At 49.3% G+C, this 25,054-nt stretch overlaps 1 protein-coding gene across 1 annotated transcript in view; it reads left to right on the forward strand.

Annotated features, from left to right (window-relative positions):
* Window positions 384–25,054, forward strand: part of TCF20 (transcription factor 20) — a 104,732-nt gene continuing 80,061 nt past the window's right edge. Inside the window, 1 exon segment of the mRNA XM_021091435.1 lies at window positions 384–407. Coding sequence (XP_020947094.1) covers window positions 402–407 — 6 coding nt within the window. The 5' untranslated portion in view covers window positions 384–401.

Here is a 25,054-nt window from a genome sequence, read left to right on the forward strand (position 1 = left end):
GAACTGTTGTCAGGGTCTAGTCTTGGCTTTGAGACAACTTACCAGAGACCCTCCCTTGCCTGGGCCTCAGTTTCCTCATCTGTAAAACGGGGCAGCAACTGCAGCAGGCCCGGGAGGGCTGACCTGTGGGAGGCTGCTTGTGTGAGGTGTGCTCTCTCAACTCCAAGGCACCTTAGCGCTGTTAGGATTTTTCGGTTCTGTTTCTGGTCATTCCTGGCATGGTCACGGGCAGATGCCAGTGCGGTGTCGTGCTGGATGCTGGCCCCGGGCATGGCCAGCAGTGGAATGTCTGCTCTGCACTCCGGGGCTCCCTCAGGAGTGACTTCACTAAAACCCTTGAATTTTGTGATTTCCAGAGAACGCGGAAGGCCCCTCAGGCAGCCTGGCCCCTTCCAGGGGAAATGCTGGTAAGTGTCTCGTCTTATCTGTTGGTTCGTCTCATAGATGTTTTTGGAGCAGCTCCACATGCTGAGGGTGATGCAGGAGAACGGAGGTCAGCCCTGCCCTCGAGGGCTCAGGCCAGGAGGAAGGGTTTGAGAACTCCACCCCCAAGTGACCAGACATCCAAGGGTCAGGGGTGGCTGGACGCCAAGCCTGGGCTTTTCCGAAGATGCTGAGCCGTGGGGCAGTCGGCAGGGTGGTTTATGAATGAACGTTGACTGTCTTCTCCGCTCGGAATCCTTTAGCGGCTCCTCTTTGCGTCTGGGGTAGAGTCCCCGAGCCCTTCGTGGTCAGCACTGTCTTGCTCCAGCTGCATCTCCTGCTTATTCATTTCACTTAAATTGCACTGGCCTCCTTTTCCTTCCTGGAGATCTACCTGCTCCCTCCTGCCTTAGGGCCTTCGCCTGTGCTGTGCCTGACGTCTGGAGCTCTCTTCCACCCGCATCACGGGGCATCGTCCTCTCTGTCCTTCAGGTCTCAGTTCAAATGTCTTGAATCCCCAGGACCCCGGGTCCCACTGTATACTCTCTGCACACCTGGCCACGTCCTTACTAGTGTCTGTCATGGCTCTTACCAAGTGATTATTTGATCATGTTTTCTCTAATGGTCCCATGGGACTGTAAGTGCCACAACAACAGGGACCCTGGGGTTCAATGCCTGGCATATGGTAAGGGCTCGTTCAGCGTTTGTTGAATGAATTTATGATGAGTATGAAGGTGAGGCTTCGTGGAGGTGGTAGCGTTTGAGTAAGATTTGAAAGAGGGTATAATTTCAGTCTGTAGGAAAGAGAGTAGGGCTTCCTGCTTCGGGTAGCAGATGGGTACATGGTGGGAACACAACTCATTTGGTCTGGCAAAGAGGCAGAATGGGTTGCGGGAGAGGGGGGTGGAGAGGTGGCTGGGGCCAGAGGAAGGCTTTGAACTCCAGGTGGAATTGAGTTGAATTCTGAAGCTACTTGGGACCCACCCACAACCTTTTAGCCAGGGGGTGTAGGGTCAAGTGGGCTTCTGGTAACTAAGGAGTTTGCTGCAGGGATGGGCGGGCCGGGAAGAGCAGTCAAGAGCTCCCGCTGGCAGCTGGAGAAGCTGTTGACTCTGCTGCTTTCTGTTTCCCCGGAATCACACATGTGCCTTGGAGTTATCCTGTGAGCTCCGGGGAGATGCAGGGCAGTGATGAGGAACCTCACAGGGCATGATGCTTCCAGAAGACAATCACCTGGGTGACAGGGCAGCCATTCCTGAGTCGCTGGAGGGAGAGATGGAGCCGAGGGAACACTGAGGGCTGCACTTGTCACACCTGTGTCCTAGTGCCTTCCCTGTGGCCCTGGGACCTGTGACCCTATGGGTCCAGCCTCTGGCAGAAGATGAGCAGAAGCATTTCCATCAAAGCCCAGCAAACGAGACCCACCCCCATGCCCCCACGGGGGTGCAGCTGATGGGGTCAGAAGAGCCAGGACTCTCAAGCAGGACCCGGGGACACGTTCAAGATCTACTGCTTCACAGCTGGGTGCCTTTGGGCATCTTGTTAGCAGTTCAGTTCTTTCAGCGGTCAGGCGGGGGCTACTTGGGCGGTCGCGAAGGTTGAGTGTGAGGACACACAGGGAGCCCCAAGCTGAGGGGACACCGGAGGCGCAGGAAGTAGGGGCTGTATCATGGCCGCATTTTTCTCCACCGTTTGAATTCTTCGCAGGAAGCTTGGGTTTCAGGCTTAAAATGAAGAGCATGTCAACAAAACAGGATGGAACAAAGTCTTTTCCCAGCATGCCTCAGCATGCGGCACTGCCTTCCCGTGGAGCCCAACAGTGATGGGGCTAAAAGTCTTGAGCTTTCAAGCAGAAATAATCCCGACGGAAAGGAACGTCCCTATAGTTGTCTCCTGATAAAGCGATGCAGGGGCTCTGCAGCCTGACCTGCCGGGGTTCAGATTGCACCTCTGCCTGCCTGCTCCATGACTCAGTTTCCTCATCTGCAGATTGAGGTGATAATAGTATCCGCCTCCTCGTAGGGCTGTTGTAAGAATTAAGCAAGTTAATGCAGGTGAAGTGCTTAGAACAAGCCTTTCTCACTGTTGTTAGATCATTTCATCTTCGCCTTCACGCCCTGCAGTGCTGTCAGTGACTTAGCCAGGGCTCTGGGGCCAGAAGGCTGAGCTCAAACCAGCTCTGCGGCTTGCTGGCTGTGTGACCCTGGGCAAGTCTCTTCACCTCTCTGTGTCCATTTCCTGCCCTCTCAATGAAGATGACAATCCTCGCCTCACAAGGTTGTTGGGAGGAGTGAATGGGGTTGCCCTAAGGGACCTGCCTCCTCGGAGGCAGATGGACCACTCAGCCCCTCCTCCCGCCTATTCCAATTTCCATACGAAGAAATCGAGACTCAGAGCCATCGGATCATCGGCTAAAGGACTCACATGAGGGAGGCCGGCTGGGCCCCCAGTTTAGTGACTTGTCACGCCAGGGGCTGCCCACAGAGACTCCGGTCACTAGTAGCAGGAGTGCTGAGTGGGCCAAAGGGTGATCGCCTGTGTGGCCAGGCTACAGGGGCCTCCAGTTGCTCAGCTCCATCTCTTCCAGTGTTGCGAGTGTGCTGATGCATGCTCCTGCTGCCGGTTGGGCCGGCCTCGGTCTTCTAGGCGTGGAGTCTGAGGGTCTAACCCCCGAAGAGTGCCCAGGGGGCTTTAAGATGTTACTTGTGGGGGAGGCTGGGGCCACCCTGTTCTCCCTCACATCTCTTTCCCTATCCGCCTGCAAACTTTGGGACTCACTAGCTGTGTCCATCCATTTTCCAGTGTTTACTGAGGGCTGGGAAACGTGGTGGCTAAGACCCAAGTTCAAATCCCAGCTCAGCCTCTTCCAAGCTGTGTGACTTGAGACAAGTTGTTAAACTCTCTGCGCCTTAATGGCCCCATTTGCAAAGTGGGGATGATGGTACCAAGCTCATCAGGTTGTTGCAAACACACGGTGCCTGTTCCCCAGTGAGCCTGGATCCCGCTGGGCTGTAGCGTCATTATTCATTTTTATGCTTGTGGTGCCGCCTTACCCTGCATAGGATGCTGGAGACCCGCAGGAAGCAGAGGTACCTGCCCTGCAAATGCTCACAGTCCTATGGGAGAGACAGACACAGTCACAAAGGGCCCAGTGTGACCAGTGGACCCTGGAGGATTGAGGGGGCAGGGCTCGGGGGCAGATCTGAGCAGAGGTCGCTGTGAGACCCATGAAACAAATATGTGCCAAGTGCGTTACAGATACAAGGCGGGAGGGTCCCGCCCAGCGCCTCATCTCCTTCCCCTAGCCCTGTGCTGGACCCAGCCCTCCTGGGAACTGCAGGTGCCTGTCCCCACATGGCTAAGTCTTGCCTTCACACCTGCCCTGCCCTTGCCCCAGAAAACCGATTCTGAGGCCCTCTGTCCCCTCCTTCAGGGCTTACAGCCTAGCACACAGCAGGTGCTCGGTGTGGAATGAAGCCTTGCCCACAAAGCTCTGGCCACCCCTGCTGTCGGTGCTTTGCGTGGGAAAGTGCCTGGCTTGGGACAGGCTCTGCAGGATGCTGTGGGGGTTCCCCGCTCTGCTAACCAGAGGCTTTTTTAAGTTGTGTCCTGGAGAGCACTGCTCAGGAATTCCAGGCCTCCCTCTTGGCATGCTGGGGTTGGCAGGAGGCTCCTCCCAAGAGGAAGGAGAGCCAGGCCGTTGAAGGATAAAGGTGAGGGCTGTACGTGTGCTCAAGAGAGCCAGCGTGTGAGAGGAAGGACACCCGCCTGCCGCTGAAGGCACGATGCCCCGGCTCACTTTGCACAAGTCACTGATCTGCCGAGCAGGGCCAGTCTCCTCAATCAATCCGTGCTGACAGATGGTAGCAGAACCAGTGACCTAGAGGCAGAAGGCTCCATTTGTAATCCCGGAGTGGCCCAGGCGCCTGGAGGAGGGCAGAGGAGTTTGTAATAAGGGGAGTGACACAGAGTTTCCAAAAGGCATCTCTGAGCTGGGGGAGGGGGGGAAAGGATTAATTTTGCTCCTGGAATTGAAACCACTGATTCAATTCTGTAAGTATTTTTCGAGTGGGCTGGCTTAGGAGAGAGGGGAAAACAAACAAACAAACAAAACCCCAAGTAATCTACAGTCCTTACAGTGTGGTAGGAGAAGCAGGATTCTCACAGATGAGACCGTAAGAGACCATCAGAAGAAGCTAATGTGATCAAAGAGGAGGGGGCTCCCGGTTATTGTGCTCTGGCCACTGTGGGATCTTGAGCAGTGACCCAACCTCTCTGAGCCGCAGGCTGCTTGTGTGTCCACACCGCAGAACTGCAGCTATGGTTAATATGTGCCTCATACTGTACTGAATCCTCTATGCACGCGTCTTTACGTTTCCCTAACACGTTATGAGTGCGGTCCTCTTATCCCCATTTGACAGCAGCGGAAACCAAGGCTCAGAGAGGTGAAGTGACTAGTCAAGGCCACAGAGCCCAAGAGTAACTCACATCTGCCCATTGGTCATAATGCTCATACACGTTCTTCTTCCGAATGGTACTGAAAGGGAAAATGATAGGCTGCTGGGTGAAGAGGGTTCAGGCGAGCCTGACCCTCCAACTGGGAAGTTTCCAGGTGGAGGCTGGCTAGGCAGTGTTCGGGCAGGGAGGGACCCCAGGGTAGGGAGGAGGCTGTAGGGTCAGTCTCAGAGCAGGGGGCAGAGTCAAACAAGAGCCTGGACTTCAGGTATCTGTCGGCATTCCTTCCCTCCTGAATGAGGCTTTGCACAGCTTGGGGCCATCCATTGCATGTTTTCGTCCCGAGTCCGAGACCCGAGTGGGCTGAGGACGAAGGGGAAGGAAGGGAAGAATGACGGGGCAGGACACTCTAAGGAAAAGGGCTTCCTTTTCCTTCATGAATTCAATCAAGAAGCTGAGGGTGCCCCCAACAGCAAGTGGAAGCTCTCATGCGTCTTTCTGTGTTTGCCCAGAAAACATGCGTCTGTGCCGAGAGTTCCCCCTTGCCCTCTGTAGCTCTGACTTAAGCAGAAGCCAGCTCTGGTCTTTTAAGTTTTGGTGCCAAAGAATTTGAAAATGAAACTCACAGAACAATGGGAACGGCCAGAGGGCAGGGCTTGGCTGCCTGTTCAGCTCTGCCCCGGAAGAGACCGGCACCCCGCCTGGCATGCAGGAGGTGCTGGGGAATCAAGTCTCCAAGAATAGCCTTGACCCACATTGGAGCCAGCCCCCACTTTGTGTGATTGGACAGAAGCCAGGAGAATTCACTGCCTTCCCCAACCACATCCTCCGGGGGTGCCGGAACCAAACGCAGGCCCTGCCTCAGATCCCGTTGTGGGGGGCAGGCACTGTCATAGCCAAGACCCTCTTGGGCAGCCCAAGGCAAGGTGACGTGTCAGTGTCCTCTGGTGAGGGGGGAGAGGTGAAAAGGTAGAGCCAGGCCCTGGAGAGCTGTGGACCTCAAATATACTGAAACTGGGCCCCAGGCCACACCTGGTTCCTATCAGCCTCCACCTGCTGCCCAAAGCACTCTTCTTGGCAATTCCAATTCACTTTCAAGTTGGGTTGCTTCAGGAAAGGAAGCCACACACTCCCTTAACATCTAGGACAGATGGGGGCCTACATTAGAATCAGCAGTTTTAGCCAAGAGACAGCTAGTCCAAACTCTCCTCCTTCCCATTGCACCAAGGGGAAACTGAGGCCCAGAGAGGGGAGAGAATTTGCCCGGGTCTCTGGGTGAGTCAGAGGGAGAATCACAAACACTCCAAACACACTCCACCCTCACTGGCCTTCTCACTTTGGACAGCAGTGGGTTCATGGTGCAAACATCTCTCTGGTTGTTCTACAACTGAGATTTTCTTTAAAAAAAAAGTCACCCATTTTTTTGCTCCATAAAACATACATGAGGTTTGCAAAAGAAGGCTGGGAACGGCCTGAGGCCTTGGCACCGCAAATCCTCCACCTTGTCTCCAAATTAATTCTGGACCCTGAGTCCAGCCAGCCAGGCGTGGCAGCTTTTTAATTCCGCCTCAGGTGAAGGCAACTGGCATTTGGTGAGCATCTATTTTACACACGAAGTTGATGGGCCTCCCCTCTTTCTTGCTCTTTTTTTTTTTTTTTTTTTTTTAAATTGCGGAGGAAACTGAGGCTCGAGAGGGCCCAACTCATTCATCCAAGGACACGCGGCACCAAGGGGTGGAGGCAGCAAGGAAACTAGGCCTGCGGGCCCGGAGCGCGCTCGGTGGGCAGAAGCCAGCCCCACCAAGCAGGTCATCGGGAGGGAGAGTGCCCTCGCCCGCGGGCTCCGCAGGCTGCCCGACGAGCGATTTTGGCGTTGGAGGCTCCAGGGAACTCCAGAAATCCCAGGGAGAGATTCCGGGCCACCAACTCCCCAGAAAGTTGGCTCGCGGCCACTCCCAGGACGGCCGGGAACTGCGGGCCAAGATGGCCCTGGGCGAGGGGCGAGACGCTCGCGCTCCGCGGGGCAGTTGCCCAGGGGACCCCCCGCGCGACCCGGGCCGCGGGGCCGGGGGACAGCTCTGGCCCGGCGCGCGCAGGCCTCGGCGCCGCCGCACGCGGGTAGGCACGCGCGCGCCCGCCGGCCCCGCCCCCTGCTGCCCCGCCCCCGCCGCGCGCACCGCCCCGCCGCGCGCCCTCCCGCCCGCCCGCGCGCCGCGGCCCGGAGCCTGCCGATTGGCCGCGCGCCGTCACCTGACGCTCTGTTATTTCCTGTGTGTTGGGAGAATGGAGAGAAAAAACCCCGAGCCCAGCCGCTTTCGGCCCCTGCGAGGCGGCCGCGGCCTCCGCCGGGGGAGCCCACCCTGAGGCGCGCCCGACCCGGGAGCGAGCGCGCGGGCCGGAGCGAGCCTCGAGGGGCCGCGGCCCCGGCCCGCCCCGCTGCCGGCCGGGGCGCCAGAGCTGGAGGCGGCGGAGGCTCCCCCACCCCCACCCCGCGCAGCGCCGTCCGCCGCCGCTCCCTCCCCTCCCGCCCCCGGCAGAGGCCGAGGGACCGGGCGGGGGGCTCCGGCAGGTAACCGCCGCCAGGGCCTGAGGGGGAGGGGCAGGGGTCAGGGCTGAGGGGCCGGGGCCAGGCCGGGGTGTCCGGTCTGTGGGGCTGAGGGCAGAGGTCTTTGCCTGGCCCGACCTGGGAGTGCTGAGCCCCTGGACTCCGAGGCTGGGACTCGGGTGCTGAGGGGACTGTCCCTGACCGGCCCGGCCCGACCCGTGAGTGCAGAGAGGAGCGGCCTGCCCTGGCCTCGGGGCGCGGAGGGGAAAGGGCCCGGCCCGGCATCAGGGCGCTGAGGGGACTCGGTCCGGCCTGGGACTCGGGCAGGGCTTGGGCACCGGTCCTAGGCGGAGGGTGCCGGGGGGAAGGTACCTGCTCGTCGCAGCCTCGGCTGCAAAGGCGGCGGGTGTGAGCGGGCGGCGCCCGGGGGTCGGCGGGGTCAGCGCCGCCGGCTCCGGGCTCCTGGCAGCGCCGGGGGTCCGGCGGCATCGCCGCTTCGCCGCGGGCAGGGGGCGAGGCGCGCGGGCGGAGGGCCGGGCTTGGGGAGGGGCCGGGCGGGCGGGCCGGCGGGAGCGGCGCTGGGGCGCCTTGGCGCCGGAGCGCGCCCCTGCCGGGGGAGGGCCGGGGGCCGGTCGATTGCCTTGCGAACACCTGAAGCCATGTGGACGCGGCCGCTTCTTGCCTCTTGGGGGCGGAGGGCAGGTACCGGCTGGCCCGGCGCAAGGTCCCGGCGCTGGGGGCGGGGAGCAGAGCGGAGGACACACTTCCTGCGTGGGGTTTTCTCCCCCTCCCCCGCCGCGGTGTGCAGGGCGGGGTGTTTGATCCGGTGGTCCGCTGGTGCGAGCGTACGCTCGTTGGGGGGACTGGGGCTCTAGGCTTCTCGCCGTTTTTCGGGTTGGGGGAAGTGGTGGTTGAAGGAGTGGGGTCGATCCGGCCCAGCCCGCCCTGGTAGCGGCGGGAGGTGGAACGTCTCCCGTGCGCCGGGATGGGAGTGGAATTTACAGAGTTGGGGGGGGGGGGCGGTGCAGAGGATCGGCCGCCTTCCTGGGCCTGTGGGTGGGGATTATTGTCTGTGTTTTTGTGGTTGTGGATACTAGCACTGTCTGCAGCCCTTTAGTTCGCCCTTAGGGGACAGACCAAAATTAGGATTCCCCCCGCCCCGCTTTTCCCCTTTGCTTTTTGTTTCCCCCTGGAAGATGAGATGATTCTGGTAACTGCTGTATAAAATGGATGGAATTTTCGAGCTATTATCTAACCGGCAGATCTGCGGATGATAATTGGACCCTTATGTTAACAGCCTCAGTGAGGAGTTTTATAAAACATCTTAAATGGGCTGGCAGCTTGGTGAAGTGGGAAACTGCGCTGAAGTCCGGCCTGGAAGACCAGGAATCTACTTCCAGTTTTGCCACCAAATAAACTATAAGCCTGGCCAAGTTACCTACCTCCCAAGGCTCCAGTTGCTTCATGGCATTAAAAGAGGGCTTCCTTCCAGGTCAAACATTACAGGGGTTTTCGGTATTCCCTCCACCCCCACCCCGTCTTGTGCTTTTGTTTTAGCCAAGGGGGACTTCCTGAAAATGCAGGCTGTCCTCTACCTGACTTTTAAAAGCCTACCTCACCTTTAGTTTTCGGTCTCTTCTTCATACTCCAGTAGAGTAGTTTTTCCACAAATCCCAGATGCTGTTCTGTGCTTCTCAGAAAGTATATCCTAGCCTACGCTGAATGTACCTATTTTTTGTCTTTGCAAGGAGTTAATCAGGAAAAAGATTTTTCAGAGAATGTCTTACTACTTGGAATTGTAGATAATATAAGTGTGTTTGGGTCTGTGTGTGTTGGTTGGCTAAGGTGTTCCAAGGTTTTTCTATGCAGGGTATTGTGGAAGGATCTTAAAGTTCTTTCAAGAAATATTTGGCGTTTGGCTAACTTTTGAAATTTCCAGCTTTAGTATTCTCAAGGTAGGGGTAAAGTGGAATTCCATATTATCTTCTGTGAAATGGTGTGCTAGTGGAATTAACTATCACCTCAGGGTGCACTAATTATTTGCATCCCCAATTTATTCCTTAATGGCAGCCGGATGCTTTCTCTCAGATGCTGAAGAACCCCAATTAGTTTCACTGATTTTATGGTGTGTGAGGGCCTCATGCCATGGCTTTTGACTGGTTATCCTAGACCAGCCTCCGAAGTTGGTCTTGTTTGTCTTAGATTTCTAGTACTGGGGTGCTCGGAGGACATGTGCCTAATGTGGTATGTCTTTCTTAGACCACTTTATTCATTCAGTGCAAACAGTTTCAGAAATGGTCACAGCATTGGACGTATGCTCATAATGCTGACTTTGGAGGCAGATCGGTAGACTTATATGTTAAAATCACACCTGTCACATGAGTTGACACTTTTTTTTCTTTTCTTTTTAGGGCTGCACCTGTGGCATATGGAGGTTTCCAGGCTAGGGGCTGAATTGGAGCTGCAGCTGTCAGCCTACGCCACAGTCATAGCAGTGACTGAGCAAGACCAGGGATCGAACCCGTATCCTCATGGACACCAGTCAGAGTTCATTACCACTGAACCACAATGGGAACTCCTATGTAGACACCTTTATATGGCTACACAGACTGATTATTTGGAGTTTACAAAAATAAACAGGTTATTCTTTGTTAGTATTTGAATAATGACTTTGTGTTTTTGTGGGCTCCCCCCGCCCGCCCTCTTTTTATGGCCTCACTGTGGCATATGGAAGTACCCGGACTGGAGTTGAATCAGAGCTGCAGCTGCAGACCTCTGCCACAACACCAGATCAGGGCCGCATCTGTAACCTGCGCCACAGCTTGAGGTAGTGCTGGATCCTTAACCCACTGAGCAAGGCCAGGGATCAGACCTGCATCTTTATGGATACTAGGTGGGTTCTTAACCTGCTAAGCCACAATGGGAACTCCTGGTGTGGAGTTTTAAAAATCTTATAGTTACTTACATTGTCAGTAGTTATCGCACTCATGTAAATTTACATTTTCATTTAAAAACTTATGAGAGGAGTTCCCGTGTTGGCTCAGTGGTTAACGAATCCGACTAGGAACCATGAGGTTGCGGGTTCGATTCTTGGCCTTGCTCAGTGGGTTAAGGATCAGATGTTGCCTTGAGCTGTGGTATAGGTTACAGACACAGCTCGGATCCTGAGTTGCTGTGGCTCTGGCATAGGTTCCAATTAGACCCCTTGCCTGGGAACCTCCGTATGCCGCAGAAGCGGCCCTAGAAAAGGCAAAAAGACAAAAAATAAAAATAATTTAAAAATTATAATAATAAATAAAAAATAAAATAAAAACTTATGAGGAAAGCTATAAAATTTACACAGAGGTAAGAGGGATATGTATGTGAGAGTAGGTTGCCAAGGTGGTAAAATATCAGGAGATAGGGGTTTTATACCTTTTTTTTTTTTTTTTTTTTTTTTTTTTTTTTTTTTAGGTCTTTTTAGGGCTGTACCCAAGGCATATGTAGGTTCCCAGGCTTAGGGCTGAATAGGACCTGTAGCCACTGACGTATGCCACAGCCACAGCCACAGCAGCTCGAGACCCAAGCCATGTCTGTGACCTACACCACAGCTCAAGGCAACCCTGGATCCTCAACCACTGCATGAGGCCAAGGATCAAACCTGCGTCCTCATGGATGCTAGTCAGATTTGTTTCTGCTGAGCTACGATGGGAGCTCCAGGTTCTGTAACCTTTTAATGGTATACTGTTCTTTTTTTTTTAAATCTTCATAAAATTTAATGGAATGTGGACCAAAAAATTAGTTGGACTTCCGGTGAGTTCAATCTTCTTTTCATTTAGAGAGGAAAGGATACTAACATTTGTCTAAAAAAAAAAAAATCCAAAACACCCCAGAATGCTAGGTTCTGTCCAAGGTATTTTAACTTTGTCCTGCGAAATCCACAGCCAACCTGAGAGGTATATCACCTCACCTTTTTCTGAGCGATCATAGCGCTAACGAGGGGTCAGGGTTTAATTGCGATTGTCCTCCCCTTGGCTCCAAAGCCTTTACTAGATCTCTTATAACTCACTGCCAGCTCAAGACAAATCAGCTAGTGATAGATTGACTTTGGAATCCACATTTCCTACTGTGCCCCTCCCCCCTTTCCTTTTCTTTTTTCTTTTTTTAGTAATAATGAACTTTAAATCTGGACTTGGGGAAAATACTAGAAAGCATGGTTTTTGTGACTGTGCCATGTGGTTTAGTGGCCCTTGGGAGTTTTCTAAAATTTCACTCTCCTTACCTGGCCAGTTGCCAGTGCACCTGAGATTTAATCTTAAAATTTTCTCTTTCATACCCAATTCTGCCATTTTGTCTTGAGCCGAAAACTTCTTGTATCTATTCAAAGAGCGATACAGTGTATAAGGGGCTGTCTCTCTTCTTGCTACTGGTTTACATGGCAGAGGAAGCATTATCTGGTGCCCGTTCTCAGTTTGACCAGACGGGATTCAGAGATACATTTTCTAAAAACAGCCCTTTCCCCAGAATGCCTTAAGCTCTCTTCCTTGGTGGGGGCTTATGTTCAAGACATCTTAGTGTCCAGTAGATCTGTATGGGCCTTCTGACTCTGCTGCCTTCGTTGTCTTTTTGTGGAGGTAAAGGTAACAAAATAAAGCAAAACATTAAAGCTATTTATGTTGGAGAAAAGCTGTAGTAAAACTATGTATTTGGAATACAGTGAAATCAGGGTGTTCACAGAGCATAATTTGGTCACACTGCAGTTAAAGTGAATAGTTTTTTTTTATTATTATTTGTTAGGCTTAAAAGTCCTTTTAATACCTGTGGTACATGCAGTAAGTGTGGAAGGGTTCTCATGGCAACAAACACAATCAGTACTTTCTGCGTTAGAGCTTTGTTTACTTTGTAGGTAATGTGCAGGACCCAGCAGGAAGATGAACTATAAAGTGACTTATTGGTATATCTGTGGCTTGTTATCTGATGCTGCATTGTGGGGAAGTTAAGAAAGAGAAAACATTAGCTACAGGGAGAAATATCCTTATTGCAGTATGCATATGTAAGCTGTTCTGTGGGAAAGGGTGGAAGTTCATTGAATCCTTGAATATCAGCCTGATTGGAAGCTGGTTTCTGTGTTTGACCATCACATCCCTGAATGTGGATTAAGTTCCTCTGTGTGTGGTGTGTGTGTGTGTGTGTGTGTGTGTGTGTTCTCATTTTCGTTAACAAGCATTTGGAAGCTCTGTTCTGAACATGGGAAATGCAGTCATGGGCAAGAGAGAGAAGGGGCCTGTTCTGGAGGTTGTAGGCAGTAGGTAAACAGGAGTGTCAGGTGGTGGTGATAGCTATGAAGAGAATAAAAAGACAGTATGATAGTGACTTCGGGGGGTGCTGCTTCGGAATGGTCATGAAGATGAGCCCTCTTGGGAAGCCCTTGCTGCCAGCAGGGCAGTCAAGCTTAATCTGTGGGATGGATGAAAATGGCATTAAACAAAGTAAGTGATATGCTTTAGCCCTGAGCATCTTGAGACGTTAATCCAAAGAGTAGAACTGGGTTGGTTGAAGGCTTCCCTCTGTTTATATCTATGCTTTGTGAATGGGGACCTACCTGGATCAGAAGGACTTAGGAGGGATCATTAATGGTACCTCATAAAGGATAAGAAAGAGGAATGTGTCTGCTTAAACTGTTCTGATAAAACACAGAAATGTGTTATACTGATGAGTGCTAGGCATTATTAGAAACATTGTTAAATTATGTTTGTTTCTTTGTTGGAGAGTTGAACTGGGATGTTATAATCATTGTACTTTGTTAAAGCTTCAGATGAAGCCAGCAAAAATTACTGACATAGCTAGGCACAGCTTCAAATGGAGGATGCCAGGTGACCAAGTCAAACATGGTGGGGAGGCTGTTGGAGGAAGCAAGGGTCGCTGAGAGTAGGCCCTCTGGCGGGAGAGGAAACAGCCCAGGTCAGACAGGCTTTGTTATCCATGACCAGGAGGGTATGTCCTCTGCCCTTTTCCCAGCCAGCTGGTGGCATCCTGCATAACCCTCATCCGCCCTTTCTGTGCTCGCGGGTGGCAGAGGTATGGAGAGAGTGGAAAGAAACCTAAGGACTCGTCTAATCCTGCATTTTGTCTTTACAACTTAGGAAGGATGCCAGGAAGACGGCGATGTGCCCCGAGTTATGCAGCTTTCCACGGACAGAGTCAAGGCTAGGACCCTGGTCTTTGCCAGTGAGCATGGTGTTCTTTACACCGTAGCCCATGCTCCGACCGTATGATTGATAGTTACCAGTTGCTCCTAAGCAGAAAAAGAAAGGAAGCCTCTGGGTGTTAATGTACTCACTTAGGAAAAAGCCTGTGTAGTTCCAGCCTTAAGAAGTTAGGGAAAAGCGGTACATCAGTCTCTGAAAGCAGAGTATGGACAAAGAAAATTATACTACTGTTATTTTCACCAAGATATGTAGTGCTAGTTTCTTCAGCCCCACTGAGACATAATCTTACCCTGATTATGTCTTGGTTCAGGATGGATGACATGGAGAAGCTCTCCGTCACGTGCAGTATTAGTTCTGAAGTTTGCATTAGGCACCTTAGATGGAGAGAGAAATTTCTGGTATGTGGCTAAAATTGCATTCTAGAATTCAAAAGAGGTAAGGCCCTAGCAATCCTGTTTTTTCACCTCTAGACCTCAGTTTCAGGGAAGATTTCACTGCTGCATTTAGAAGCACCCTAAGATGAAGCATTACTTTGGGAACCTGGAGATTCGCTGTGCCTGACAAGAGTAGGGATTCTTGAGCAGGGCTGCTTCTCTGGACATTTTTCTGACTTGGTGCTTTGGTGGGCCAGTTACCTGGGGGCAGATTTTGTATTCCTTTGGCAGTAATGTAAGCAGGCATTCTTGCTATAAAAAGTCCATGTGCTGGGCAGTTGATGGAGTCAGCAGAGCTTGTGAAGGCAGAAGTGTGGCCTCAGTCTGGCTCCATCACTTATTAGCAGCAAGCGACCTTGGGTATTTTGCCTGAGGTTTACTGTAGTTTCCTCGTCTGTAAAATGGAGGTATATCTTCTTCAGGGACAGTGGAAAAAGGAACTAAAATAGGAAAAGTAGATGGCGGAGTTCACCACCTGTAGGTGACACTCGGTGATTGGTAGTTGTCATTAAATAAACGGTCCACATTGTGCTGTGTGCCAAGATGCTGACTAGAGCAGGGCTGGCTCCTTCCAGTCCTGTTGAGTTTGCCTCCTCAGATATCTGCTCAGTAGAGGAGGGCAGTTAAACAGGGCTCTTGAAAGTGCTCTGATGGAGGAGCACACCGCACTGTACCAAGCCGTGTAATCTTGACTTGAAAGGTCCCAGGAGGCTTCTCAGAGGAGGACCGTTCACTTCCTCATCCAGGCAATTGTCTTGTCTCAGCGATCTCTTCTCCCCTCTGTGGCTCATGCCTTCCTTTCTTGGTTTAACCGTTGTCATTCTCTGTACCTCTCATTTCACTTCACTCCCTTCCCCGGGTGCTCTCGGCTATCCCTAGGCTTTGATGATTGTCCGTAAGCCGATGGCCCCCACGTTGATATCTTCAGCCAGACCTCTCTTGGCTCCTCCAACTCCTGCTCGACACTGTCGTTTTGGGTATCTCACTAGTGACTTGAGCTTCGTAAGTCTAAAACTAACACATGTTGCTCAAATGCTCCTCCACTTGTGCCCTTCTCCATGAGTGACTTTACCATCGATCTGTTTTCTCAAATCACATTCCTCCTTCTCTTTCACGACCCTCCACCTCTGCTCCATCACCACGTTACCGTCAGTGCCGTTTCTGTAATACAGCTGGAATCTGTCTGCTCTGATGCCCCTGCCTCTGAGACGCCATCCTGTCCTACCTGGAACACTGATAACACTGTGATTGCCTCTTAACGTGGCCTCCCTGTTTCTACCCATCTGTCTCTATTCCATTTTGCCCAGAGCAGCCAAAATCACCTGTCTTTCCTCCACTTAAAATCATCTAATGGTTTCTTACAGCACGTACTACAACATCCAACTCCTTCCCCTTTCTTACAAGGCTATGAGGTCCCTGGCCCCTGCACACCCTTCTGACCACCTCTTTGCTGCTTTTGCTTGTCATGCTCCAGCCACGTTGACTTTCTCTGTGTCCCCTGTGTTCCTTCTTAGGTACACCTTTATATGCCATTTCCTCTGCCCAGAACACTGTGGCCAACCCAGCCTTTTCTCATCCTTCAGGATATATATATTTTTTTAGGGCCGCACCCACAGCATATGGAGGTTCCCAGGCTAGGGGTCAAATTGGAGCTGTAGTTGCTGACCTACACCGAAGCTCACAGCGACACCAGATCCTTAACCCACTAATCAAGGCCAGGGATTGAACCCAAATCCTTATGGATACTAGTTGGGTTCTTTACCTCAGGATATTTGTAGAATGAATAAAATAGTATGAGAAGGCAGTAACGGAGACTGGGGTAGGTAGGAAGACAAGTGTCCTTGGAGTGCATCTACAAAGGTTTGGAGAAAAAGAAATATAGAAATAAATGTTTGAAGAGCTCAAAGAATGTGAGTTTGGTTGTGGAGTAAGTGAAGTTATTCAAGCAAAACACCAAGGAGTCAGGCAGCCAGAACTCAAAATATATTGCTGATGAGAATATAAAATGATACCATCACTTTGGGAAACTGTTGAAAGTTTCTTAAAAAGTCGAACATATGTCTACCCTGTGACCCAGCAGTTCTAGGTATTTATCCAAGAGAAATGAAAATATACATCCACAAATAAGCCTTGTACAAGAATGTTAATAGGAGTTTTATTCATGATAGTAAAAAACTGAAAACAGTCTCAATGTCCATAAGCAGGAGAATGCCTAAACCAACTGGTATATTCACCCAGTGAAAGACCACTCAGCAATGAAAACAAACTACTGATACTTGTAACAAGGATGAATTTCACACATATGCTGAGTGAAAAGCCAGGCACACACAAAAATGCATGATGAATGATCCCATTTGTAAGACATTTTAGAATAGGCAAAAAAAGAGGAGTCTATGATACCTAAAGTCAGATCAGTGGTTGCTTCTTGGGTGGAAAGGGTGGTTAAGTGGGAAGGGGACATGAGAGAACTTTCTGGAGTGATGCAAATGTTCTGTGTCTTGATTGGCATTCATTAAATCTTAAGGAATTGAGAGTTCCTGTTTGTTTGTTTTAGCCCCCCCACCCCCAAGGCATGTGGAAGTTCCTGTAGGAGTCAAATAAGAGCTGCAGCTGCAGGACTACACCACAGCTGCAGCAACTTTGGCTCCAAGCCACATCTGCAACCTACACTGCAGCTCATGGCAAGGCCAGATCCTTAACCCACTGAGCAGGGCCAGGGATTGAACCTGTGTCCTCATGGATCCTAGTTGGCTCTTAACCCACAGAGCCACCACGGGAGTTCTGTTGTGGCTCATCAGTAATGAACAAAGAAAAAACCCAAAAAACTTACTGAATTGAATAACACACTGTATATAATTTTGCTGTATGAAAATTATACCTAAACACAACCTAGGAATTGTCCTATATTTCTTCCCCCTCTACTCTCAACTTTTAATCTCCCAGCAAATTCTGTTTTAGTCCAAAATCCCATCTCAAACACCATACCCTCCTGTCCAGACTACTGGATTATTAGCTTGCTAACTGGTTTTCTTTTCTTTTTTTTTTTTTTTTTTTTTTTTTTGTCATTTTGCTATTTCTTGGGCCACTCCTGCGGCATATGGAGGTTCCCAGGCTAGGGGTCTCATCGGAGCCGTAGCCACCGGCCTACACCAGAGCCACAGCAACGCGGGATCCGAGCCGCGTCTGCAACCTACACCACAGCTCACGGCAACACCAGATCGTTAACCCACTGAGCAAGGGCAGGGACCGAACCCGCAACCTCATGGTTCCTAGTCAGATTCGTTAACCACTGCGCCACGACGGGAACTCCCCCTAACTGGTTTTCCAACCCTCAGGGTTGGTTGGTTTGTTTTCCCCTCCCAAACCATTTTTTTCTGTTTTGGAACAAACCAGCTAAAAGTGATTTTTAAAAATTCAAATTGGATTATGTCACCTGTCTTCCTACAACCTTCCAGTAGCTTTCCATTGCTTTTATGGTGGCCGGCAAGGGTCTGTCACCTCCCTCGGAGCCCATGTGGCCTGGCCTCCTCCTTGCTCCTTAAGTTCCAGCTACTTGATCCTTCCTTCTATTTCTTGAACACCTCAAACTCATTTCTGCCTTAGAACCTTTATACCTGGCCCCTCCCAAATCTACATGAGACTTGTTTCTGTTTGTCATTCAGCCTCAGTTTAAATATTTCCTTCTCTGTGAGGTTTTCTCTGGCTCTTACAGTCTAAAGTAGTACTCCATCGCATCACCCTGCTTTATTTTATTCATCATTTTTATCACGATCTGCAATTATCTCATCCTTTTATTTCTTTGCTCTCTGGAATTAAGCTTGGCTGTTCAGTGTTGTACACTCAATGCCTGCAGCAGTATTTGGCACATCGTAGGCCATATGTATTGACTAAGTGAAGGTATTGAGGCTGGGGGAGGTAGGATGAGAACAAGTCTACTGGGAGGTAGCTTGTGAGAGAGAAGGAGGAGCCAAGGAGAGTCACGACTTTGGCTTGAAAACTAGGTGACGGTGGTACCACCATTCATTGACTTGGAAAACAATGGAGAATGAGAAGTGGGGTAGATGGTGATGAATTTAATTTTGTACTTAAATTTGAGATGCTTGTAAGGAAGGCATTAAGTGTTTGAGGCGTAGAACTGGCATTTAGGAGAAGGGACTGGATTATAGACTAAGAAACTTAGAGGTTAGCGTGTATATTTCAGCCTGGGAGCAGATGAGATTGCTCCCAGGGGAAAACAAGGAATGTCAGTGTGTAGAGAAGTGGTTCTTCCCTTTTTTTTCCCTCCTGCCCAGTGATGGGTGTCTCCCACAGTAACAGGGACTTTACAGGATTCAGCCCCTATTAGGTTTTATAATTTCAGACCCTCCCCTCCCCCACCCCCAGGCCCCAGTTATGTTATTTTTGCTAATAATGACAAGTGCTCAGAAGGTCAGGACAAAACTCTGAGGAATGTGAACATTTAAGGGAGCAGAGCAACAATGAAAGAGCAGACAGGATGCAACCAGACAGGTGAGGAGGAAAGCCCAGAGAGCATGGCACAAGGAAACAAAACATTTCAAGTCAGAGGTGGTAGCCGAGATTACTGAAAAGTGTCTCTTGAGAGGAGAGGGTTACTTCAAGCCAGATGGTTGTGTATTGATGAGAAAGTGAGGTGAAGAAGGGGAGAAAATGAGTTTGGAGTCAAACCTTCCTAAAATTTGGCTGTGAAAGGAAAGTTAAAAATAACTATAGGGGGAATCTGGGGTTCAAGAAAAGACTTTTTTTTTTTTTTTTTTTTTTTAATAAGAAAACTTTAAGTGTGTGTAAATCAGTGTGAGAAGGAGCTAGCCCAGGCAGTGTTGAAGATGCAGGACAGAGTGTTGGGTTGTGCATCTTCCTGGGGAACTCGAAGCCCCCTGTGATCCAGGCGATTGGCTTTGGATAGAAAGGACACGCCCTCCTGGGGGAAAACCAGGTGTGTGCGCCTGGGGGCAGGAGGATAAGGAAGGCTTTTCCTTGAGTTCTCTGAAGGTCCTCTGCTGGAGGGACCAGAGAGAGTGGGGAGTTGGAAGCTTGAAGCACCCAGGGAGGATTTGAAGACACTGCTGTGGCAGCAGGTAGAGCCGGCTAAGGAAGCTTTGCAGGGGGAAGGTGCTTAAGATGGGCCTTCTACCTCCTAGAAACTGGTCAGACCTTTACAATTGTTTGTCTGGTTTCAATTGCAGTGATTTCAGTAGACTCAGCTTTTCCTGCCTTGTGTCCCCATATGCTTCTGCCATTCACATTCATTAGACTAGTGACTTGTAAATTATTCCAGAGCGCTCATGCTTTATTTAACCACTGCTTATGCAGCACTCACTGTGTTAGGTAGTAGGTGGCGGTGTTCGAAGTGTGGTATCAAAGCAGCACAGTAAGGTGGGGGCACTCTTACCCCCTTGGTGCTGGGCTGCCCCAGGTGGCCTGGCTGGAGCACAAGTGAGAGTCATCCTAGCAGCTCCACAGCCAGAGCAACTCTCATCATCCCTTTCTTTCTTGAGTATCTGTGTAAGATTTTTGCTGGAAAAACTGCAAAATAATTTTGAGTATCACTGCACTAGACTCTCTAAGGTCCTTGTGGTCAAGGCTGTGTTTTGTTTTATTTTGTAGCCCCAGCAGCTGGCACATTGCCTGTCTGTGCACTGAGAGTAAATGTACCATTTTGCCTCTGAGCCTCTGCGTTATCTTTCACCTCTGTCTTTATCCATATATTGTAGTGATTTATGGAATGTATGTTAACAGTTACTATGGAATGTGTCTATTTCACCACAGGATCCTATTCTTAAATGGTCATTATGCCTTGTTCGTCTTTCTCTCTTTAGGTCCCCTTCACATGGTAGGTATTAAAGTAATGTTCAATTTGGATTCGTTGTAGAAAACTTGTAAAGCATCTCTAAGAGTAACTAAAATAGTTGAATGAGGGAAAAATTCGGAGAGAATGTCAGCCAAAGAAATGAAATAATTTAGCCTGATAAATTATTCTAAGCAATGAGTTAATGGGTATGTTTAGGGTATGTTTAGGAGTGATGGCCTACTGTTTCTCAACTCTTGGAGAAGAAAAACAACAGCAGATGAGGTCAGAGGGAGTGTTAGTGGTTTAGGTGGACAAACCAAAGAGCTCCCTGCTCTCGGAGAACTATGAGAATTTCTCCTGGAGAGTTTTAAGCAATGGGGTAAACCCATTTGTGTGCAGTAATTCCTACTCGGTGGCAGAGGCATGGTGAACCTACCCTGAAGATTCCAGCCAAATGCTTCCTACAACCTCAGCACACACAGTGTAAATGAACCTAACGGATTTACAGGCACCTGTACCTTAGTGAATGGACATAAGCAAAAAAGTAAACATTGCATTGAATCTAGTGCTACTGTCCTGGGTTTTTCCTAGTAGATAAATAAACATAGCAGGAGTAGGATTTTTGTCTTTTGGTTAAGAAGTGTTTGTGCAAGTGGATTTGAGTTCTGATATATTGAGTAGGAGAGATTTGAGTTGGAGCGAAGGACATCGCAGCCTGTGTCACTTATTAAATGTCTCTCTTTTCAACCTAAAATTTAGCTACATTGGCTGGCAAGGAGTTAAAAGTTGGCTGTCGGTAAAGATAAGTCACAGGCCAAAGGTCTTCTCTTTTCCTGCAGTTTGGTGTCTGTGGGAGAGTCAGGCATGAAAAATTAACATTCATAAAATCTGTAAAGGGGAGTTCCCGTCGTGGCGCAGCGGTTAACGAATCTGACTAGGAACCATGAGGTTGCAGGTTCGGTCCCTGCCCTTGCTTAGTGGGTTAACGATCTGGCGTTGCCGTGAGCTGTGGTGTAGGTTGCAGACGCGGCTCGGATCCCGCGTTGCTGTGGCTCTGGTGTAGGCGGTGGCTACAGCTCTGATTTGACCCTAGCCTGGAACCTCATATGCCGAGGAGCGGCCCAAGAAATAGCAACAACAACAACAAAAGACAAAAAAAAAAAAAAAAAAAAAATCTGTAAAGGACCCATAAGTGGCATAGCCAGAGTTCAGCAGAGAACCAGACTTTACCCCTGATAGAGAGTGGGAAGAACGTTGGAGGAGTCTGAGAGGAGGGGACATGGAAGCAGGCCTGGAAGGATGGATAGAGAGCATTCCAAGGGAAGGTCCTTCAAGAACTACGGCTCAGAAGGATGTGGTGTATTATACGGCAAAGCTCAGGCTCTCCAGGCCTGGCGATTACAGGGAAGGGACTGTCAGAAGGAAGTGTGGGGAGTTCCTTGGTGGTCTAGCAGGTTAAGGATCCAGCATTGTCACTGCTGTGGCTCAGGTCGATGCTGTGGTGTGGATTTGGTCCCTGGCCCGGGGAACGTCTGCATTCTGCGGTGCAGTCCCCTCAAAATAATATAAATAGGTATTTTATGTGAATAATAAATTCTATGCCAGACATTGTTCTAAACACTTGAAACCGTTAACCTCAATTCTTGTATAGGTCCTGTGAGGTAGTACTGTTATCCCCATTTTCCAGGAAACTAACAGAGAGGTTGAGTGCTCTGCCCAGGACCTTACATCTAAAAAGTAGCAGAGCCAGGGTTTGCAATCAGGCATCCTGACTCCACAATCTGTGCCCTTAACCTGTACACTGTGTTTATTTTGGAGGAACTGGAAAATAACTCCTGTAGAATAAGTTTGTGACACCTTTGAAGGGGAAGAGTTTGGGTTTGGATTGTAGAAAAAGTATGGAGTGGAGGGCAGAATTGCCATTTGGGGGCCTACTTGGTAGAACATCATTTGTGTGAAGGCAGGACTTTTCTTTTCCCCTGAAAGAGTGCTTGGGATGTAGATAGTGCTCAGCAAATCACTTTTGTGTGAATTAATAAATGAAGTAGAATTTTGCTGCCAGCTTTCAAAGGAATGTGCCATGGAAGCTTCAGATTCTTTTTCCCCTTTGGTTCACTGTTCATGATCCCTTTTTAAATTAATGAGTTCCATGCGTTTATTACTTGCTTGTTTTTATTGAACTTATCTTGCTCAGCTTTCAAAGGATGCCACAGCAGTCTCCTGTTCTCTGGATTTAAAAAATCAGTACCTTTTCAGAATCAAAATCTTAGGTTTTAAAAAGTTCCTGTTGTGGCTCAGCGGTAATGAGCCTGGCTAGTATTCATGGGGACACAGGTTCAATCCCTGGCCTCGCCCAGTGTGTTAGGGGATCTGGTGTTAACATGAGCTGTGGTGTAGGTCAAAGACTCAGCTTGGATCCTGCATTGCTGTGCCTGTGGTGTAGGCCAGCAGCTGTTGCTCCGATTTGACCCCTAGCCTGGGAACCTCCATATGCCTTGGGCGTGGCCCTAAAAAAAAGGCAAAAAAAAAAAAGGTTTAGAGTTCCTGCTGTTACAAAATAATGATCTGGCCTGTCTCTGTGATGATAGCAGTTCAGTCTCTGCCTGGCCCAGTGGGTTAAGGATCTGGCATTGCTGCAGTTGTGGCACAGGTTACAGATGTGGCTCAAGGTTCCTGGCTGGGGAACTTCCATGTGCTGCAGGTGCAGTCAGAAAAAAGAGAAACGTTTCAGCAGAAATCTTTTTTTCCAAGAGGCCAAGCATTATCTCTACTTCCCCTTTTTTTGCCAATATTCTTAATACTTGACACTGGTTCTTTTGTATCTGCTGAGGCATCTTCCTCAGTGAGCAGTTCATTAGGAACCCAATGGTAGTACACTTGGTATCTCCACTAATGTAAAGTCACCACATTGACTAGGTGTCATATATCTGATCTTTCTTTCTTTCTTTCTTTCTTTCTTTATTTCTTCCTTCCTTCCTTCCTTCCTTCCTTCCTTCCTTCCTTCCTTTCTTTTTCTTTTTTGCTTTTTTTTAGGGCCGCACCCGAGGCATATGGAGGTTCCCAGGCTAGGGGTCCAATTGGAGCTGAAGCCGCCAACCTACACCATAGCTACAGCAACACCAGATCTGAGCCATGTCTGCAACCTCCACCACAGCTCATAACAATGCCGGATCCTTAACCCACTGAGCAAGGCCAGGGATCAAACCTGTGTCCTCATGGGTACTAGCCGGGTTCATTACTGCTGAGCCATGACAGGAACTCCTGTATCTGATTTCATTAGAAAATTAATTGGTATTACAGATTCCTAAGGAGACAAGACTGTTTTCTCTCTGCTTTAGTTCATTCTAAATTATATCATTTAGGAATAGGAAAATGGGGAATTCTGTCTTTCCATCTAGAGGTGAATAAAGCCTTAGTTGCACAAGCTGATATATTGTTTCTTTTGTTGACTTGATTTAGTTTATTAATATTTTATTAAGATGTATACTTCATAATATTTTCTTTTAAGAATAAGATTTGAGGAGTTTCTGTCGCGGCTCAGTGGTTAACAAATCCGACTAGGAACCATGAGGTTGCAGGTTCAATTCCTGGCCTTGCTCAGTGGGTTAACGATCTGGCGTTGCCGTGAGCTATGGTGTAGGTCGCAGATGCGGCTCGGATCCCGCGTTGCTGTGGCTCTGGTATAGGCCAGTGGCTACAGCTCCAATTGGACCCCTAGCCTGGGAACCTCCATATGCCACGGGAGCGGCCCTAGAAATAGCAAAAAGACAAAAAGACAAAAAAAAAAAAAAAAGTCATATGGAAATAGTTACCTTTGTTGAAATAGTTATATATGTTAAAGAAAAAAATGTCAAGAATGTTAGCAGTGTTTTAATTGAAACAACTTTTAGAACATCTTTTTTCTTGAAATGTAGCCTTTTATTATAAAATTAATGCCTGCTCTAGGTATAAAATTCAAACATACATATATGTATAGTCCTACTCTCCAGAAATAACTGTTGTTTACAGTTTAGTGCATATTCTGTACTTTAAAAAAAATACAGGAGTTCCCGTCGTGGCGCAGTGGTTAACGAATCCGACTAGGAACCGTGAGGTTGCGGGTTCGGTCCCTGCCCTTGCTCAGTGGTTAACGATCCGGCGTTGCCGTGAGCTGTGGTGTAGGTTGCAGACGCGGCTCGGATCCCGCGTTGCTGTGGCTCTGGCGTAGGCCGTGGCTACAGCTCCGATTCAACCCCTAGCCTGGGAACCTCCATATGCCGAGGGAGCGGCCCAAGAAATAGCAACAACAACAACAAAAAGACAAAAAGACAAAAAAAAAAAAAAAAAAAAATACAGGCTTTATTTTTAGAGCAGTTTTGGATTCACAGCAAAATTAGAGGAAGATACAGAGATTCCCCACACAGCCCCTGTTCCCCATGCACAGCCTCCCCGGTCATCAGCATCTCCCACCAGAGTGGTGCACGTGTTACGGTAGATGACCCTACAGTGACACGTCATCATCGCCCGAAGCCCACAGTTTACAATTTACTCATGGTGTTCTATTCTGTGGCTTTGGAGAAACGTATGACCTGTATCCATCATTACAGTATCATACAGCATAGTTTCACTGCCCTAAAAACCCTCTCTGTTCATCTCTGCTGCCACTGCCCCGCCCCAGTTTCTGGCAGACCACTGGTCTTTTCACTGCCTCCATAGTTTCGATTTTCAGAATAGGGTATAGTTGGACTCATACAGTGTATAGCCTTTTTAGATTGGCTTCTTTCGCTTAGTGATACGCATTTAAGTTTCTTTCATGTCTTTTCTTGGCTTGATAGCTCATTTATTTTTATTTTATTTTATTTAGGTTTTTTTGTTTTGTTTTGTTTTTTTGTTTTTGTTTTTGTTTTTTTTTTTGTCTTTTTTGTCTTTCAGGGCCACACCCACGGCATATGGAAGTTCCCAGGCTAGGGGTCTAATCAGAGCTACAGCTGCCAGCCTACACCAGAGCCACAGCAATACCAGATCCGAACTGCATCTGTGAGCTATGCCACAGCTCACGGCAATGCCAGATCCTTAACTCACTGAGCAAGGCCAGGGATTGAACCCGCAACCTCATGGTTCCTAGTTGGATGCGTTTCTGCTGCGCCACGACGGGAACTCCTCATTTCTTTTTAGCAGTGAATAAAAGAACTGTCTTTTTATGTGTTGATGAAGGTGGTTC

This window comes from Sus scrofa, chromosome 5, assembly GCF_000003025.6.
Source record: "Sus scrofa isolate TJ Tabasco breed Duroc chromosome 5, Sscrofa11.1, whole genome shotgun sequence".
In the NCBI taxonomy this organism is placed as follows: Eukaryota; Metazoa; Chordata; class Mammalia; order Artiodactyla; family Suidae; genus Sus; species Sus scrofa.